A 20639-nucleotide genomic window follows, 5' to 3' on the forward strand; every position below is an offset into this window, starting at 1 on the left:
ACTTGTTGGATAAAATCTTGATCTTCTTGGAATCCTTGTGCCAATGTTGATGTTGACCGAATAGGAGCTGAGTTTGTTGTCCTTGTTCCTTGGGATTTTCGGATTTGTTAGCACTTATTTGGATAAGATCTTTATCTTCTTGGATTTCTTGTGCCAATGTTGTTGACCAATCCAAGGTTGTTGTCCTTGTTCTTTGGGATTTTCGGATTAGATTCAATCTTTGAATTTGTCTTTGACCCTTGTGATTTCTGGATTAAATCTTCAGAAACTTCCTTTGCTTGCTGGTGTATGGTTGGAGAATAACTAACTTTTGAATTTCAAAAGTTCGGTTGTTCTTTTGTCCACGCTGTCATGTTGTAGAGCTTGATATATCATTACTTCGTCAGCTTCTCTGCTACAGCATTCCTACGTCAATTTTTCCCGCAAAGACAAACACTCAACAAGTCATCTTTTCTTACACAAAATCAAGGGATATTGTCTTATTTTCCATACTTAGTCATCTCAAAGCACTTAATCATAAATATACAATATTTAGCTCAATTATCATGCAAAGAGGTCAACTTATATGGAATTTATGCAACAAATTCATCATAAAAATACTAAATTAACTCTCATTTGGGAGAGTTATCACACTCCAAACTCAAAACGTTGCTCGTCCTCGAGTAACAAAGAAGAAAATGATTAATTGTCCTGCATAAATTCAACAGCATAATTGCAGCAATGACTATTATTGAGATGAGCAGTTCTGATGTAGCATTCCAACAACAATGTACACGTGAGAGTTGCTTTTCAACCTTGGCTTACACTTCAACTTTGGGATCTTTGTCAGCTTCTCTTCTCTTGGCTTCTAGCTTCTGGAGTATTGAGTATGTATGTGTGAATAACTTCCTTGTTGGCTTGATCCACTTGAGAGCATCAAGCTAAGAATCATAAGACTTAGTTACTGTATCCATACTTTGCCAAATTTGAATCAAATCTTATGTGTACAGAGTTGAAGGAACGAGTGTCCACCTCGCTTGCTTTTCTTTTGACTTTGGCTCCCTCTTTTATTTTTGTGAGCTTTGCTCATGTGCATTGGCACTTATTTTATTTTTGTCTTTTTGACTTTGATTTTTCTTTTTGTGAGGGGCTTTCTTTTCACTTGTTCTTTTGCACTTGTTTTAGCTCGGCTTCTTTCACCCTTATAGCCTTCAAGACTTACTCATATGGTAAGATTCAAATCCATCAAACCTTGAATCCTAAGTCCTCATCCGCAATCAACTCTTTCGGCTTCTCTTACTTTCAAGTTCATTCTTTGTGCTTCATGTTCAATCACTCCATTTGCTTTCTGCTTTGATCATATCAGCCTCCAATTCACGACTCCATTGCTTTGCAAGTTCAAGTTGAAAAACACTTACTCTCACTCATCGTAACTACTGTTGTCCTGCTACAGCAAAAAAAATCATAACAACATAGCTAAAGATGCACTCTGTTTCACCTTATTTATGCAACATTAATTTCTAACTTCTTGTTACTCTTTATTTTCCAACTCTTTTTCTCATTTTCATGCTGTAACATATACCTAACTTCTTTATTCACACAAACAGAAATTTAAATTTATCGAATTTAAAATCTATTGACTAGCAAACATGTTCCTCTTTTTCATTAACTTCATAAGTGATGCAGGGGATTACATATAGCAAAAAGAGAAGAAAAAGAAAAGAATAAGACAACCTGGGTTTTTCTTCATTTTTAATCAAAACAGAGGGAAGTTCTGATCTCAGTCTTTGTCTTCTTATTGGTCCAAAGGGGTTATCTTCCATGTTTTCATCTTTTTGCTTAACCTCCTCTCCCATTTCTTCATCTTTGCCTTGATTTTTCCACTTTGGGTGCTTGGTGTCTCCATTGTTGCCACTCCAAACTCAGTTTGGTTGCCTCGAGTGAAAGAAAGAAAAATAGGGTTGGGGGACTCCAAACTCAAGCCCTTGCTATGGCTTGAGTGTTTGGGGGACTCCAAACTCAAGCCTTTGCTGTGGCTTGAGTTCTTCTCTTTTGGTCATCAGTACCCTTTTCTCCCTGCAAAACATCTTAAATAAAATTAAAAAGAAACATGAATACTAACTTATCCTAATCCTAATAATTGAAAATACGAAAAAAATTACAAGAATTTAAAATACTGAAATTAGATTGCATAATTTTAAAAACTTCCTAATTGAACTTTGGGCTGCCTCCCAAAAGCGCTTGTTTTATAGTCTTCAGCCTGACTTGGATTGATGATCAAGGAGGCTTGAAACAAAGAGAGAAGAACAACTTTGATTCTTCGATCCAACTCTTCTCGCATGTAGACTCCTTCATCCTGACCTTGGGCTTGCTTCCAACCCTTAATGATTGAGGAACATCGAGGTTTGTTATTCCATCTTCCGTATATTCAATGGTATGCACCTGATCTCCATCCATCTTTAAAATTAAATCACTTTTCCACATGTCTACCATAACTTTTTGGGTATCAAAGAATGATTCCTCGAGAAATTGAGAAATAGTAGGGTCCTCCTTTATGTCAAGCATCACAAAATCTACTTGGTGTGCAAATTTGCCTATCTTGACATTCATATTTTCAACAATGCCAATTGATGCTTTGATGGAGCGATTAGGTAAATGCAGAGTCATCTTTGCAGACCTTATGTTCCTTATTCCCATCTTTTCTAGTAGAGTCATAGGCCTCAATTTCACCTTAGCCTCAAGATCACTCAAGGTTTGCTCTTTTTGCATGGCATCTTGTTGCTTTTGTAGCCTTTGAGGTAAAGGAGATGGTGGTATAATTGTTTTGCTGACGGTCTGACCCTGCTGTAGTTTTGTTGTAGCAGTACTCTCAGTCCCAGCAATTTGAGGTTTTTCGGGTTGATAATAAATTTCCACCTCTTTTGCAGCTTTATCTCCTTCATTCTGATTTAAAACCTTCTGCTTCTGCTCATGGTAATTCTTTATAACTTATGGTTCATCTACAGCTTCACCACCTAATATTGCTATAGCATTGACATGTTCTTCTCCATTCTTTATTTCAATGGCCTTGATGTGCTCCTCTTCGTTTCTCCTAGGATACTCTGTGCTGCTAGGCAGTGTGTCATATTGTCTGACATTGATTGCTTCTGCCAATTGTCCCATCCGAGTTTCCAAGTTTTTGATAGATGCAGTTTGATTTTGGATAAGGGCATCACTTTTTGCCATAAAGTTTTTCAGCATGCTTTCCAGCGTATTTGATGTATCAACTTGCTGTTTGGATTGATGCTGCTGCTGCATAAATTCAGAAGGGTATGAAATTCTATTTGAATGTGTTGTTGTAGCAGAGAATTCTTGTTGTTGTCCTTGTGAATATAAAAGAATTGAGTTGCTCCTCCATCCTTGATTGTAGGTGTTTAAATATGGATTGTTCATGTTATAGCTTCCTACAAAACAAACAGATCGAGGATTTTTTGTACAGTTATCATAAACATGAGGAACATTACAGAAAACACATGATATAGCATTGGTTATGGCATGCACTTGATGTGCTCTAACATCGGCAGACAGGTTGAATGACTTGATTGTATCATTCAAAGATGAAATATGTTCTGCCAACACTGATACATCATTATGCTTCAGCATTCCAACAGCCTTCTTTGGTGTATTCATTCTTTCCGTTGGCCACTGGTAGTTGCTAAGTGTCATCCTCTCTAGGATTTCATATGCTTCAGTGAATGTCCTAGCTAAGAGAGCTCCTCCGGCTGATGCATCAACTACACCCCTTGTTTGATCGTTAAAACCATTGTAAAAAGTCTCCATTTGTACCCATTCTGGTATACCATGATTAGGGCATTTCCACAGCAATTCCTTGAATCTGTCCCATGCTTTATAAGGTGTCTCACCATCATATTGCTGGAACGTTGCTATATCATTCCTTAACAGAATTGCTTTTGTGTGAGGAAAGAATTTCATCAAGAACTTTTCAGCCATGTCTTCCCATCTACGAATGGAATTAGGTTGTAGTGTGTTCGACCATGCCTTAGCTCCATTGGTGAGAGAGAAGGGAAATAAATTCATCTTTAATGTATTCGATGTAACTCCTTGTATCTTGAAGCTATCTGCTACCTCCATGAAATTTTTGAAGTGGAGAAGTGGATCTTCACTAGGCATCCCATTGAATAGGCCAATTGTTTCCAGCAAGTCAAACATGACCGGTTTCAATTCAAAATTTCCTGCTGCAATTTCTGGTTGAACAATTGGAGAATGAAGGTTCTTGAGTGCTAGGATTCTTTGTGCGCTGATTGATATCTCAGACTGAATTGGCTCTTCATTGCTAGCTCTTACTCCTGCCATATCAGGTAATGTTGTAGCGTTGCTACGTCTTTGCTGTCTCCTTCAAGCTTGCAATGTCCTTTCAGTTTCAAGGTTAAAGTTCACTTCTTGCTTGGATGGAGAACTGCTCAAACGCTGCAATTAACACTTGAAAACAGAAAAGAAGAAAGGTGAAAGAAAAGATAGAAAGAAGACATAATTTCTTCACTTAAATAAAAAGCTTTAAAGAAATCATCCCCGGCAACGGCGCCAAAAACTTGTTATGCAAATTGCAATCAATTAAATCAATCACACAAATACGCAAGTGCACGTGTCACAAGTAATAAAGGGATGTGTGAGTCCAAGTATCGTCCCACGGAGATGAGTTATAAAGCAATGATTATTTAAGTAAAGAAAATAGATAAAAGATTAATTTTTGATGGTTGGGTTTATAGAATAAAAGACAATTGAAATTAAGAAAACTAGTAAACTAAAATAATAGGTATTAAGTTGATGGATGAGATATAGGTCAGGATCAATTTCCCTGATACAACAATACTGAAACGATGCTTTAACAATGCTATATCAATGTTTAACTAGTAACCGAACACTAAAGTATGCTGGGGCTTTTGGCCACCTAACATATATACCCAATAACTAATTCCCACATCTCTATGGCCAAACTAATCACTGAATTGTTCAAGTTCAAGTTCAAGGCTATGTGGTGTGAATGATCTCTCTACCCACAACTTAATCAAGATAATTTTCTTAACCTAATTAATCCACACAATTCAACAAGGGTCTGGATTTGGAAACCACTCGGCCCCAACCTCCTCAATATCACATATGTATCTCTCGACATGCACACATGAATAAGATTAAGCAAACTCGTTGAATAACTAATTAAACATTAACATAAACAAAGTTTAGGCATACATCTCAATGTTACAGCATAGGTAAGACTTTATCTCCTAACCTATAGAGAAAATTAGCTCATAATGGAATTAAATTAAACAGAGAAAAGAAAGAAAGAACTCATTGGAAAACAGAAAAAAAGATGAAAACGAATGTTGTAGGAAAACGTCGTCACTGCCTTGCTCCAGCAGCTCTTCCTCCTCCAAGAACCTTACTTTCTCTCTCTAAAACGTGGGAGGGGTACTACATTCTTCCCCTTCCTTCTTTCTTGCCTTTCTGACCTATCTCTCGCTTGTTGAATCCGTGGGGGAACTCCTCTTTAAATAGGAAAAGTGGTTGGATAATTAGGCTTTAGGGTTAGGAGTGAAAATCCAAGAATCTTGTTGCTGCAGCCTTATCGTATCCCTAGATTCTTGGGTTGTTGGCACTTGTTGGATAAAATCTTGATCTTCTTGGAATCCTTGTGCCAATGTTGTTGTTGACCGAATAGGAGCTGAGTTTGTTGTCCTTGTTCCTTGGGATTTTCGGATTTGTTAGCACTTATTTGGATAAGATCTTTATCTTCTTGGATTTCTTGTGCCAATGTTGTTGACCGAACCAAGTTTGTTGTCCTTGTTCTTTGGGATTTTCGGATTTGATTCAATCTTTGAATTTGCCTTTGACCCTTGTGATTTCTGGATTAAATCTTCAGAAACTTCCTTTGCTTGCTGGTGTATGGTTGGAGAATAACTAACTTTTGAATTTCAAAAGTTCGGTTGTTCTTTTGTCCACACTGTCATGTTGTAGAGCTTGATATATCATTACTTCGTCAGCTTCTCTGCTACAGCATTCCTACGTCAATTTTTCCTGCAAAGACAAACACTCAACAAGTCATCTTTTCTTACACAAAATCAAGGGATATTGTCTTATTTTTCATACTTAGTCATCTCAAAGAACTTAATCATAAATATACAATATTTAGCTCAATTATCATGCAAAGAGGTCAACTTATATGGAATTTATGCAAAAAATTCATCATTAAAATACTAAATTAACTCTCATTTGGGAGAGTTATCATATTTTACAATCAATCAAACACATACTCGGTAAAATTAACCATAAATTCTCGGGAAAATTTTAGCCTACCAAACACCTTTTAGTAACATTCCAGCAAAAATATATTTCCCACTACATTCCGTTAATAATTATTTTTCGGATAAAAAAAAAAAAATCTCCTCTACCAAATGCCCCTTTCGTCTTTTGTTTTGGGCAAATTTAGCTAAGGTGTGTAATTCCTATTAATTTGTTTCTCCGCAGTTTCTACTTTTTTATCTACCAGAAAAAAAGATATTGACAGTAGCCATCACACTTGGGCTTTTTGACCCTTATAACCCTTTATTAATAATTAATTATCAAATTGACCTTCATTACAAACTATTTCAAAAATTTAACGCCTTCAAAAAACATAACATCAGTCTGCCCCTGTTTGACCGTTGACCACCAAGCCTACCCGGGTACACCACTCCCTACCCGGGTATTTTTTGAAATTTTTTGCCTACCCGGGTAGGTAGTGGTGTACCCAGGTATTGTTCTTCGCACCTGGAAAATTGCTTGAATTATTTACCCGGGTAGAGAGGAGTGTACCCGGGTAAATCTCCACATCTTCATCTTCGTCTACGAGTTGGGATACTAACAATTGTTTATGAATTTTTGCCAAGGGATATTACAGAGTTCAGTACATTTGGATGAATCTTAGTAATTTTTCAACTACAAACAACAAATAAGTACCAAAAGCTATGGCAGAATACAAAAATAGGCATTCCCTGTAGCACTAGCCAAATGCAAACCCAGAACAAGTTCTCTTCTTTAACAAATTTTGGAATCCATTAAAGACAAAAGCAGAGAAGCAAAACAGCAACATAAAAAATAAAAAAATGGAAACGAACCGGTTCTAGAAAGAAATTATCAAGCCAATAATTAATACAAATTAGAAAAATTTACAGAAGCAGAAATAGTGGCTGGGAAAAACCGAGATTTGGGTCTGAAAATAGAAGAAAAGATAGAAGAATCTCAAACACTTGAGGAACCATTAAAGACCTCGTACTACCTTACAAGATCATTACCAGAAAAAATAAATAAATTTTTAAATTAAAACTTTTAAGTAAATAACAATTCAGTCAAAATCAAAGGTGACACCAAAACAGGAACAACACCAAAATTAGTATTTTTAAGAACAGCAGTTGAGAGAGAGAGAAAGAAAGAGAAGCAGAAAAGACCAACCTGATTTCTATGAGACAAAAGCAAACCCACTTAAGAGAGAGAGATTGAAGAAGACGAAGATGAAGATGTGGAGATTTACCCGGGTACACTCCTCCCTACCCGGGTAAATAATTCAAGCAATTTTTCAGGTGCGAAGAACAATACACGGGTACACCACTACTACCCGGGTAGGCAAAAATTTCAAAAAATACCCGGATAGGGAGTGGTGTACCCGAGCTTGGTGGTCAACGGTCAAACAGGAGTAGATTAGTGTTATGTTTTTTGAAGGGGTTAAATTTTTGAAATAGTTTGTAATGAAGGTCAATTTGGTAATTAATTATTAATAAATGGTTATAAGCTATGAAGCACCGACACTTCAAAAACCCTGACGTGTCGTGTCCGACACTTCCCGACACTCTCGGACACTCCGACACTTCCCGACACTCCAACACGCGTTATAGAAATTCAAAAAGAAGTTCAAATGTTACGTTGCGTTGAGTTTTGAGTTCCAACTATTAGATTCGTTGGATTACGATTACCATTTTATTGAGTTTAATATAAATATTTGGGATATTTTATGTTTCTTGGCAAAATTTATGAATATTATAAGTTTAGATTCATTTTTTTGTTAAATTATTGAATATTAAATATAATACTACTGCATAAATTAAAAATATTATTTAATATCAAAATGTGTCCTAACGTGTCAAAATCTAACTTTTTTTAGAATTAACGTGTCAGAGTATCGTGTCGTATCGTGTCACGTGTCCCATGTCACTATCGGTGCTACATAGGTTATAAGGGTCAAAAAGCCATCACACTTGACATAAAGATCAAGTTTCAGTTTTAAAGTGCGAAACTATTTTTTTATTAGTGTTAATATTGTTAGTGTTTGGGTGTCCTAGAGACAATCTTATGATTAAATAAGGACATAGATGTAGACTTTTTTAATATTGTCGCAAATAAATAAAAGCACTCTTTATCTTGTTTCATAATTCTGTCTCGATATTAATGTTAATATATTATGAATAACTTGATAAACCCCGTGGAATAAAATAGGTATCTCTTGAGTATCTGTGATGAGATCACAATCATGAGGATTCAAGAATACCGGATGTTTATTCCTAATTTTATGTTCCTAGTCTAGAGATACTGAGAATGGGGTCAGTAATCTCGGGTAAGACTAGCACGACTTATCTACTTGTATATGGATACAAGGTATAGACCTCATGTGCTACAGATATGGAGAAGTCTTAGCTAAAGTCGTGGGTGGACCTATAAGGGTATAGCTCGCACTGAACAAACCCACAAAGAGACTCTATGAGGAACTCTCACAGAAAGTATCATTAGAGTAGTCTCTTTATATTTGGGTATGTCTTTCCTAAGTCCAGAAGTTATTACCTAGACTGTGTTCTAGAAGGCATGCTTTGATTGTGCACCTCGTCTGCCTGAAACATGGAGACTCATAGGTATACTGTTGGGCTTGTCCTGAAAGAACACAAGGCTAGGGTGATAAGCTGAAGGAATTCGTCAAATCTCTGTGAGAAATTAGGTTATCTGTAAACCGGAGAAATCAGGATGACAATTACAGGGACTCGGGAATCTATGCATAGTAAAAGAGATCATGAGATGATCTGCCTTTAGAGTCTGTAAATTGAAGATTCCCTATTTCGAATAAAGCTTACCCTAAACCGCAGGGGTTGATACGCTTCCTTACCCTAGGTTTTATGGGAAGGTAACCGAGACGAAAGGAAATATATACGGCAACCAAATATGTACAATAGGATGATCAAGTCACTAATCTAACTAGTTCTGGGGCAACAAAGCATTGCTAGTGCTCTGTGTTGTCATTAGATGGGTTGTGGGCTTATTAGGCCCAAGCCCATTTATGTCAGTGGCTATGTTGGACCTAATGGGTCACACACTAACACCTAATTGTCTAGATGCTCTAGCATTAATGGTATTGGGCATAACAATTGTTATTAGCCTAAGAAGTAGTTTGGAACTCCACAGATAGGGTGGAGGGCGCATGGATCTAAGTAATGGGCTTGGATAGTCCAAGACATTACTAATTAATTTAATTAGTTAAATTAATTATCAAATGTTTAAATTTTGAATTTTGAATTTGAAATTTGAAATTTGAATTTTGAAATTTGAATTTGAATTTGAATTTGAATTTGAATTTTGAAATTTGAAATTTGAAATTTGAATTTTGAAATTTGAATTTGAATTTAGAATTTGAATTTGAATTTAAAATTTAAGTGTTTGAAAGTTTGAATATAAATGTTTGAAATTCGAATTTGAATTGGCTATGAAAAGTTGTTTCATAACAAAAGGATAAGATGAAATCTTGTTGGAACATATCAAGAGTTAATCTTTTGGACATAATCTAAGAAGATTTGGTGGGCTATTTGACCCTTTTGCCCCTTATTAATTAATTAATAACCATTTTGCCCCTGATTCGAAACTATCTATCAATCTGCCCCTCTTTAATCGACTACTTTGCATGTTTAATCGACTAAATGGTTGTTGGAAGATTTAATCGACTAAATCTCCCTACTTAATCGATTAAAATCATACTGGCTACTCTCTTTTTTTTGTCAAATATGGAGATTTAGTCGACTAAATAGGGAGATTTAGTCGACTAAATCTCCCAACAGCCATTTTTTGTCTGTTTTGGCCATTTAGTCGATTAAAAATGCAAGGTAGTCGATTAAAGAGGGGCAGATTGATAAATAGTTTCGAATCAGGGGCAAAATAGTTATTAATTAATTAATAAGGGGTAAAAGGGTGAAAAAGCCAGATTTGGGGTGCTGATTTGGCTGTTGGTTAGTCATCAGAGTCAGCTCCAGAAAATATGATCTGTTGGGAGAATATTTGAGTGATTTGATTCAAGTTTGAATGCAACTACTCAAATGTATCTGGTCATTATTTAGGCTATATGGGGCGCACCATATAACTGATTATACGATGATTTATGATCAGATATTTGATTAGGTTTTGAACCTAATATATCATAAAGATATGATAGGAAGTTGTTGGTAAGATTTGATGAGATTTGATTTGCAACAAATCCTATTCTCTCTCTCTTTGATGGAGCGCCCTTTTGGAAAGGATTTTTATTGATTAAAAAATCTGATTTGTTTTCAACAAATAGGCTCCTCTAGTGCGCCTCTATATATATATGTTCCTTCTAGGGCTTTTAGAAAACCAACCAAGCCATTCTCTTCTCCTCTCCTGCGCCACTTTTGTGAAGATTTCACATTGAAAGCTTCACTCTTTCAAACACCCTTACCTAGCCTTTCTCTTCACACAGTGTGCGCTTAGCAAGCCTCATTGTAGTGATCACTTGGCGGTTTCACAAGAAGGAGTTCTTGCTCCTAGACGCAGTGGGTGGTGTGGATCAACGTTAGAGGGTCTGAACCCTTCAGACCTACCTTGATCATCACGAGTTTTCACGAACAAGGTAACATCATGCTTTACTAAAGCATGATCTTGAATGCATGTGTGTTCCGCAATGAAAAAGTTTTGTTTTTCCCTCCAGCATGCATCGGTCTTCAAGGCCATTTCCAACTTTCAAATATGATATTGGGCTTACGAGAGAAAAACAAAAGAAAAATAACGTAATAATTAAAAAATTGGCGTTAATATATTCAAATGTTGATTTATCTATAAATTAATGAATAAATGTATTAATGCGATTTTTTACATTTAAAAATTGTAACAATTAAAAAGGTATGATTTTTTCTTAAAATTTTTGTATATATGATATTAAAATAAATAAATTTTTTACAAAAAAAATTGAATAAATGAGTAAAATCTATAGCTTTAAAATCATTGACATTGCAAATAATCGGATTAGGATTTTTTTATCACAATTAAATATTTTTACTTATTGATTCTAAGATAAAAGAAAAATATATATAATTTTTTAAAAAATAATTATAATCAAATAATATAATCATATAATTATTTTTTTCACCTAGGAAAATTCAAATCGCAAATAAGCAAAGAGTACTCCAGTTTTAATATGTGGATGGTGACAAAATCAACATGTGCACTAAAATCTACACATAAGGACAACAAACCCTTACCCCACTTGGCCCCACCCTTCTTGATATCTGTGCCTTAGAACAAAATTAAGGATGCTAAACAGCCTAAACTCTTCTTACATACCCCATTTAAAATCAAATATTTAGGAATAGAAAAAGTAAAAGTGTAATGACTAAAAAAATAAAGAAAGTGAAAAACCTTCTCATAATTTTTTCCAAAAGCCAATAATTAATTATACATGAAAAAAATTGGCTAAAAAGGGATAAAATAAAATTGAGAATCTCAACAAATTCAAAACCATTACATAAGTGGTGGCTAGAGTGACGTAACCAATCAACTGGAACGCAGAAAATCAGAAAGGAACTTCTCTCTTTTTTAATATTAACATTGAGTCATCGTCAGCTTTACTACATTGAGCATTAGCATCCTCTTTCTAACACTCTCTCTCTCTTGAGTTTCATTAAAACAAAAAAACAAAAAAAAAAAAAACACTTATACACACCAACGGACATATTATTTTGGGAAACATTTTAGGAGATTGTTTTTTTTATGCAACTGAGAGAAAAAAATAATTTCTTACATAAACACATTGAAAAGAGAAGAGAGAGAACAATAAAGAGAGAAAAAAATTTATGATGGGATCGGGACCACCAAATAATGTATTTTCTGAAATAATTATCTTTTTTCTGTAAAATGAAAAAAGATTCCCCTACATTTTATTATATCATTTCATTAATTTATTATTCCAAAAATATAAATTATTAGGTGAATATCAATAAACAATTTTTTATTTTATATTATATTTTCAACACCCCACAAGTTCTTTTTTATACAAAAGTTCATTGAACTTATAAAAGTGACACTTTGATATCATGTTAAATATTTAATTATAAAAAAAATTTAAATTATTTGATAAGGAAAAGTGAATCATTTTATATTTTATAAATTATGAATTAACCTAGTTTTACTCTTTATCCTATTACTTTTTTCTTTCGCTTTTCATCACCATTAATTTATTTAAAAATAATCAAGATCATCTTATATAAATCATATTATTTATGATAGAATCCATTCCCTATTAATATTTTGCCCACATTTATATTCCGGTCCCCACTTTTTCTTTAAAGTGTCATATGTTAAAAGAAAAATGTACTTTTATAATATTATTTCCATATACATAAATTTTAACATTAAATGAATCTAAATCTACTTACTAAAACAACTTACACTCTTTTTATTAAGATTTTTATTAATCTTATATTATAGAAAAGTAATTCTCTCTTACCATAAATATAATTATAGGTAAGATCCATTTATTTATAAAAAAAAATTAAATTACACAAATATCAATGAATATATAAAAAAGAGAATTACTCTCCACATGAGAATAATTTTTTTTAAAAATAAAACACACATTAATAATACAATACGAGTACTATGCAAACAAGCATTTAATTAAAAAATAAAAATAAAAAACCACTCAACACAAGGAAGAGGCAAGAGAGTAGCTAAAGCCAAAGCCTTTGCTATTCCAAACACTGCCTCTACTCTCTCTCTCTCTCTGTGTCTCTCGCTCCTCTTGTCTAATGATTCATTCCAAAACCCTATTCACTTTGTTACCATTTCTGGGTCTACGCATTTTATTTTTATTTTTGTAAAAAAGCAATTTCTGAGCATTGATTAAATGTACTTTTGTTCATATCCATTTTTCTGAAATGGGGTACTCTTAAAAATATCTGATCACATTTTTCTTCTACAAATTTTGCATTTTTTTTTTCTGGGGTGCTGAGGAACAAGAGAATCTCTTGGATTCCTTGAATTTCCTTTTTGGTCTCAAAATATCTTTTTTTTTTTTTTAGGAGTTTAAGTATTGCAAATTGTTGAGGTTTTTTTGAGGGGTGGCTTTGATTTCCATGGCTGCGGTTGCTGAGATTTCCGCTGATGCCAACAAAATGGACTCAAAACCAAAGCAAGAATCTGAATTCAGTGTGCAGAAGCTGGTTGATATGTTCACAAAGTTGAATCCTTTGGCGAAGGAGTTTTTTCCTGCAACATATTCTCCCAATCATCATGATCATCTTCATCGCCATCTGGGCTATAATCAGTTCTCACCCACTAATTTTCTGGTCAACACTAAGCCCACAGCTGATGACAATTTCCCAAACAATCGAAGGGTATGATTGTTTTTCCCCTTGATCTCTCATTTAGATAGCTTTCTTGATTTTTTTTCTGCTAGTTTTTAGTGATGGGTTTTGCTTAGTTCTTCCTTACTCAGCTTGATTGTGCTTGTAATGCAGGGAAAGTAGGGACTTTTGTGTGTTGCATCTTCTCTTGATATTTATATTTATGAATTTTTCGTGCAAAAATTTATTACTTGACATGAAAATTTCTGCCTCAGTTTTTTCTTCTTCTTGTAATGGTGGTAAACATAGAAATTTTATTCAATCCGGAGAAAGAATGTGTAAGGGAAACCAAGCATCAAGAAATGCGGACCTAGAAAAAATAAAAATAAAAATAAAAGACACATATGGAAAAATCCAACTGCACCATCTGAAAGAAAGGGCATCATAGCAGAATGTAAATCTAGCCTTAGAATATATTATCCAACTATCCAAGTACTCAATGAAGTGACAATTTTTTGGTCTTTAAATTGTAAATTGGCATGAATTGATTGAGTCGCTGGTATTTGATCATAGTTATTTGCGTCCTATATGGATTTTGTTTTTCCATGTTATAATTTTGTAATTTATGTGTATTAAATTCATGAGAGAAGACGAGCATGGAGTAGTGGTAAAGCTGCTCTTTTGTGATTGTACGAACAGGAAATGACGTATTTGCAAAAAATGCATGGGTAATGTTGTGTACAAGGCTTTTCTCATCCTTATCTTGGCACGTCGGGGTTTCATGGGGAGTTGTTTTTGTTTTATTATGCATTTTGAATTCCTGGTTTAAATTTACAGTTTGCAATGGCAATTGCTGCTGCAATATTGCAGTTTGGGATGTCTTCGCGACCATAACTAGCATTTACCTACAATTTTGGTAATTGCAACACAACAGTAATGGCAAGCTTAATATAAAACCATCATTGCATTTGTGATTATTTTGTTTTCGTGGGAAAACATTTGTTTTTCTCTTTTCATTTTACTTTACAGTTTAGAATATCTTTCCTCATATTGCATGATTGCATTGATGGGCCTATAACTATGTTATATGAAGATTGCAGTTTCTGTTTAAATGATAATGCTGATATCATTGAGGTAGCATTTTACAAGGTAATCATGACATCATCATTCTTTTTTCGTGCATACTGAAATTTTGTGCTTTTGTCATCTTGCAGAGAAGAAATAATTTTAACCAGGGGAGGAGAAGGTTGAATGGAAAAACACTTAAGGCTCAGAGAGAAGATAGCATTAGGAGAACAGTATATGTTTCTGATATTGATCAGCATGTATGTGAAGTGAGAATGGCTTGAATAAAATTTTATCTTGATGTAGTTTGCTTAGTGTTCTATTCGGATCATTGAAAACACCATTATATAAGCAGTCTTTTGTCTTGGTGTAGGTTACTGAGGAGCGGCTTGCAGCCTTATTCAGCACTTGTGGACAAGTAAGTTATGAGTCTTGATTGATAGCATGGTTAGTCTTTTTTTTTTTTTTATCAATTAGGTGGATATTATTACATTGCTTAATAATTTTAAACTAGGGTATTTGATTGCAGTATTTCAATTGCTTCTGGAAAGTTTTGTTCTATGATTGTCACTATTATCTTTTCTGTGGTTAATCACCTAGCTTTATTAACATTTATTTTTAAGCGTTGCAAATCCTATGTTGCTGGATTATGTTCCCCCCTTCCACTTGTTCCATATGCTAAGCATGGCTAAAATGTCCCTATTCTGATACTTTGGTTTTGTGGAATTGCGGCTCTTTCTATCACACAGTTGGCTTTATGCCTCTTAATGCAGCATGGCTGAGACCCATTACTTGAAATGAACTGTTCACTCCATTTTATACATGATTATCACTATTGTTTTCTTCCGTCAGCTATGCAAAGCATTCCTTTCTTTCTTTCTCGTGTTTTGATATATGCTTATTCTTGAGTATGCTAATCTGGGTTAGTTTTGAGATTTTGGATGCTGCTTAAAATGTTTCTGATTTAAACTCATTGAATTCTTCTGAACCTTATATAGAAGGATCATAGAACTGATATGAAGTTTATACCTTTTCGATACATATCTGGTTGTATTTGGAAAATATTTCATTGGCTAACATAAGGATCTAGAAATCAAATTTATATGTGAAATTAGCTGCAGTAAATGGTACAGATGTACATTCACTGAATATATATATATATATATTATATATAATTAATTTATCATATGAGCTATAAATCTCAATCCTTAATTATTTATTGCTATCATCTGAAGGAATCTTAGTTATTTATTGCTTTCATTAACCTTCTTAATCTGAGCATGATTCCTTTAAGTTTGTCCTCATATATTTTTTTTTTGTTAATTAGAATTCCATCACATGGAAGATAGTCCGATTAAAAGTAGAGGTAGACTGAAGAAAACTTTGGTCTTTGATAGAGCCCATTGGTTTTGATGATCCACATTAGAGTAGTTATAGCGTGCTATAATGATGCTATAGTGGCATCGCATGGCCTGGCCGCGACAAAAGTAGCGTTGCGTCGCGTTTTTTTTGCAGTGATGAGAGCGGCCTGAAACGAGGGCAGGTAGTGGACAAACCATGGTTGTCATGTTACTATGGTTGACAGACAATTAAATCCCTGTTTTGACCCCATTTTGTCTGACTGCCCTTCAGATTTTAAGGTGATTTTTGAAATTCCATACTTTTGCCCCCATTTGTATGAAAATAGTGTTCAAAAACCATCATTCTTTGAAGAATGATGGATTAAGTTGCTTCATTGAGAGGCATTTTCTGGTGAAGCTCTTGCTTTTCCAGTAATCCGACATGTTTTTGGGCAGCTCCAACATGTTTTCTAGCAGCTCCTAAACCTCTGTTGAGTCTACTTCTTCTTTCAGACCCTGTTCATAGTTCATACTCGCAAGTTTACTTCTCTTTATTTTTATTTTTTTTGCTGCAATGTCTTCCATGATTCCATCTTGTGTTTCTTTTGCCGAGACACATCCTCTGTTCTGTCGCTTCTTGCTGTTGATTATTAATTCCAGCCTCTTTATGGTGTAGCCACGGCATCATCTCAGTTACAACAAGCCCAACAGAGCACCTCAGCCTCTGTTTCAGCCTCAGTCTCTTTTTTTTTTTTTTTTTTTGTATTATTGACTTATTAATTATGCCTTTAGATTGATGGTAATTGTATGTCTAGACTATGACTTTTGATTATTAATGATGACTTTTCTTTAATCTGGGGTAATTTTTCATTTTTGAGCATTTATTGACAACTATGTTTGACACCACCTAGTGGATAAGGCTTGGTGGTGGTTTTAGTTAAGTAGATTTTACTTTGATCATCAGTGGAATGGGTTCCATCTTTCTTGTATATTGACTAGCGTACAACCTTTTAATTTTTAATTGTAAATCGTCTTTTTTGTTTGACAAATCAATGGTCTTCACTAACAGAAGTAGTCAATTGGAAGAATTTATAAGAAATCTGAATGTAATTCCTGACCTAATATCTGATGCATTTTGTGGTACAGTAATATCTCTCCTCTTGCTGAGTGTCTAGGATTTAAATCTGAAAAGTTAAATCTTTTTATTTTAACTATCACCCTGATTAAGTAATTATGACATTTATTGCATCATTTGAATTGAAGGTAATTGATTGCCGAATTTGTGGTGATCCACATTCAGTTCTTCGTTTTGCTTTTGTCGAGTTTGCAGATGAACGTAAGTTTTTTAACTGCAAATCCAACTCTCTTTCAACTTCCCCCAAAAGACATGTGGGCACACACACAAACTATTATTTCTTCAACCCATATCATTCATTTTTCATGGAATTTGTTTCAACAGATGGTGCAAGGGCAGCTTTAAACCTTGGTGGTACTGTGCTTGGATACTATCCAGTCAGGGTCCTTCCTTCAAAAACTGCTATCCTTCCTGTGAATCCTACATTCCTCCCTAGGGTATGAATACTTTCTGATCCTTTCTCTACTTAGCTACATTTGGATTGAAAAGAAAAGGAGAGTTTTTTTAAAGTCATAGCTTAACCCTTTTGCCATGCGATAAGAGAGTTAATTTGACTGATCTTTGGTGTTTAGCTGAGGGCCTTTCTGAAGGGTTACATTACACCTACAGTTGTTCGGCATTGTTGAAAGGAGTAGATTTGAACATTTCATGTTTGCCATCTCTGTTTTGTTTTGGAGCATGATTTCTTTTATCTTCTAGTCTTCCTTTTTAGTTTTATTTTTCTCTTTTAAATGAAGATTTGCTCAAAACAAAAAACCGGCTTTACTTATTGATAATTGTGCTGTGCATTGTGTATGTGCTATTTGAGAGGTAAGTGATGTTTCAAATTCTCTACTTTATTAATTTGTTCTTTTTCTTTTGTAACTTGCAGTCGGATGATGAGCGGGAAATGTGTACCCGTACTGTCTATTGTACAAATATTGATAAAAAGGTATTTCGCCCTTTTTGGTTAAACTATTTTCAGTTTAGGAATAATTAACCAATCAATTGGTTAACAAAATTCAAAGAGTGATTAATAAGTAATCACTATGACTTAATTAGCCATTTTTAATGTGTTTACTAGGATAATTATAATTTATGACATAATGCATCAATGATTGCCATAGATAGATATTGGAGTTAAATCTCTTGACGCATTGTTAAATTTTTTCTCAAATATCTGAGTGTAGGTTTCTCAAGCTGAGGTGAAGAACTTTTTTGAATCAGCTTGTGGTGAGGTCAGACCAGAAAATAATTGTTTCATGCTATTTGCTAGAACATATTTATTTGAGAAGTTAAATGGTGGTTGATGTTTCCTTTCTATTTTACAGGTTCTGCGCTTGAGGCTTTTAGGGGACCATGTGCATTCAACTCGAATTGCTTTTGTGGAATTTGCTATGGTAAGTCTTAAGTAAACCAGTCAATGCTCTATTAATTGGCTGCGTACACTTTCATAATTCATATGAATAACTTTTTCGGCATATCTTGATTGTCTTATGGATTCTATATGCATCTATTTGCTTTTGTTCTTCTTGGCAACTATAACTATTGAAGGATTTTTGTCTTTATCATTTTTCTTTAATATTGGAATGAAAATGAATCATCGGAGGTATTTTTTTTTTAAAAAAATATATCTCTAGTAATACGCCTAGGCATTTTGAGCCCCATTGTCTTTCCGCTGGGTATTTCCTTTCAAGATATGCACCAGCATTAGTGTTAAAAGTTCTCGCAAAGTGCATTTACTTTATCTATTTTGTATTGACATTTATTGAGTCATTGATTTGTTAATTTACTTCTTACTCCCCTCTGCTCAAGTGATAGGGTAATTTATATCCAACCAATGTAATGGTCATGAATCTGCCAAACTTTCGTTTACACTTTTAGTAGTAATTTGTAAAAAAAAAAAAAAATGTTCAAGAAATTAGCTCTTTCAAACATAAGCAATTACTAAGAATTTAGTTTTCTACTTTGTAAAACATTGCTTATTGTTTTACTTTAAGTGAGGTGTATTATTATTATGTTAACTTGCACAAAAGGAACCACTATCTTGACTGGCTATATCTTTCTTCTTGAGTAGGCTGAAAGTGCAATTATTGCACTAAATTGTAGTGGGATGCCCTTGGGAACCCAGCCTATCAGGTTTGGTGCCTTTACTGGAGGACAGTTTTTGTTATGCAAGTTTCAACTAAAGTTAGTTTGATAATGTTTGAATTTCCTTCTCATTCTGTAGGGTAAGTCCTTCAAAGACTCCAGTGAGGCCAAGGGTCACTCGTCCAACATCACGTTAACTGATCAACATGGTCCAATACGTCAGATTATATTTGGTCAACTTTCCAGTTGAGACTTGTGTAGAAGGGGCAGTGAAACTCCCTTTGTTTCAGTATTTCCATCTTTTTCTGTCACAGCAGTTACTTTTTATTGCCAGAGCCTATAATGTTTTGGTAATTAAACTTTCCAGCGACCACCAGTCTTGATCTTAAAACATTTAACCTTGTTTACATTGAAGTGGTCTTGTTTCAGTTATTTCTTTATTTGGAGCGAGCACTTATCATGCTATAATTAATTAGCTTGAATCTTTAACACCCTTAAGTCATATATTGGTGTTAATTTCAGTATGTTAGCATCTAAATAGGGTAGTTATTCGTTCTAGTCAGTCACCTCGAATTGGAAAAGCTAGTTACAAGTTGAAACATGAAAAGGGTGATAAGAATGAGAAAGATTCGTTATTATAGAATGTGGTTGTGCTGCAGCCACATCTTAGTCTGTGATTCTTTGTGCTAATCATAAAAAATAATTGATAGTAAGCATGTACGATAACAGAACTTATGATTGGGTAGAATCTCTACTCATTATTGAGAATAAAGGTACATAAATCTATGGAGATTTGACTGGACCAGTGGAAATGCTGGTTTTAGAACTATTGTATGTTTGCTTGCGACGTATTGAGCAGAAGAGTGGACAGAGGAAAGGTTCCCTATAGAACGTGCATAAATATCTGAACATATAACAGCTTTTATCAATTTTGTAAGATGTTAAGCATCAATCTTTATGATGCTGGAATTGATTCTAATCTCTTGATGCTTTTTATAAACGTAAAAGATAAATGAGCTGTATTCCAAAAATAGTCAATAGATATGAAAACATGTGATGGTAAAGGTTCTTGTACTGATGTTTTTGAATTTTTGTAATTAATCTGTAAATAAAAAGGGTTATTTTGCAAATTTTTATTGATGCTGGCATGTTGCTACTAAATAAACCCGAGTCCTCTCTTAATCTTAACCAGGTTATTTTGCTGGGTCTCATGTATAATAGTAAGTATTGGTTTACTTATTAGTGTAAGAGAAAATTTAGTTTTGGATTTGAAAGGGGGATACACATTAAAATAAAATGATGTGGTAATGGTTGATGAAAAAACTAAGATAATATACTTTCTCAAGTCCATTATAATAACCTCTATCTTATAAAATATTAAACCGTTAAGTTTAGCACTAATGGTCATCA

General features: G+C 34.1%; 2 protein-coding genes and 1 non-coding gene across 3 annotated transcripts; 2 read left to right on the forward strand and 1 right to left on the reverse strand.

Moving 5' to 3' along the window:
- Window positions 1-1998: 1998 nt before the first annotated feature.
- LOC133299401 (uncharacterized) lies at window positions 1999-4332 on the reverse strand. Its single transcript, XM_061498856.1, has 3 exons — window positions 2983-4332; window positions 2341-2937; window positions 1999-2055 (listed from the first exon to the last, which is right to left on the reverse strand). The coding sequence occupies exons 1-3, from the start codon at window positions 4330-4332 to the stop codon at window positions 1999-2001; spliced, it is 2004 nt and encodes a 667-aa protein (XP_061354840.1).
- On the forward strand, window positions 3815-3924 carry LOC133299405 (small nucleolar RNA R71). The gene has a single exon (XR_009749922.1). It is a non-coding gene; the product is annotated as a small nucleolar RNA R71 (small nucleolar RNA).
- An 8679-nt stretch (window positions 4333-13011) lies between the features above and the next one.
- On the forward strand, window positions 13012-19636 carry LOC133299398 (polyadenylate-binding protein-interacting protein 9-like). The gene is made up of 10 exons (XM_061498853.1): window positions 13012-13670; window positions 14834-14944; window positions 15058-15102; window positions 17288-17360; window positions 17484-17596; window positions 18031-18090; window positions 18329-18376; window positions 18470-18538; window positions 19216-19277; window positions 19369-19636. The coding sequence occupies exons 1-10, from the start codon at window positions 13410-13412 to the stop codon at window positions 19424-19426; spliced, it is 900 nt and encodes a 299-aa protein (XP_061354837.1). The 5' UTR covers window positions 13012-13409; the 3' UTR covers window positions 19427-19636.
- The last annotated feature ends 1003 nt before the right edge of the window (window positions 19637-20639 follow it).

This window comes from Gastrolobium bilobum, unplaced genomic scaffold (assembly GCF_033153095.1).
Source record: "Gastrolobium bilobum isolate Gb01-03AN ecotype WA unplaced genomic scaffold, APGP_CSIRO_Gbil_v1 utg51235, whole genome shotgun sequence".
Classification (NCBI taxonomy): Eukaryota; Viridiplantae; Streptophyta; class Magnoliopsida; order Fabales; family Fabaceae; genus Gastrolobium; species Gastrolobium bilobum.

What these genes read in the sequence shown, in the direction of transcription:
- LOC133299398 (XM_061498853.1), top strand. Translation starts at nt 13,410, where the DNA reads ATGGCTGCGGTTGCTGAGATTTCCGCTGATGCCAACAAAATGGACTCA. An exon ending in GTACAAATATTGATAAAAAG is followed by an intron (nt 18,091 to 18,328) that starts GTATTTCGCCCT and finishes ATCTGAGTGTAG; the next exon opens with GTTTCTCAAGCTGAGGTGAA. An exon ending in TTGAATCAGCTTGTGGTGAG is followed by an intron (nt 18,377 to 18,469) that starts GTCAGACCAGAA and finishes TCTATTTTACAG; the next exon opens with GTTCTGCGCTTGAGGCTTTT.
- LOC133299401 (XM_061498856.1), bottom strand. Translation starts at nt 4,332, where the DNA reads ATGGCAGGAGTAAGAGCTAGCAATGAAGAGCCAATTCAGTCTGAGATA. An exon ending in CAATATTAGGTGGTGAAGCT is followed by an intron (nt 2,938 to 2,982) that starts GTAGATGAACCA and finishes GAGCAGAAGCAG; the next exon opens with AAGGTTTTAAATCAGAATGA. An exon ending in GGGTTGGAAGCAAGCCCAAG is followed by an intron (nt 2,056 to 2,340) that starts GTCAGGATGAAG and finishes GATGTTTTGCAG; the next exon opens with GGAGAAAAGGGTACTGATGA.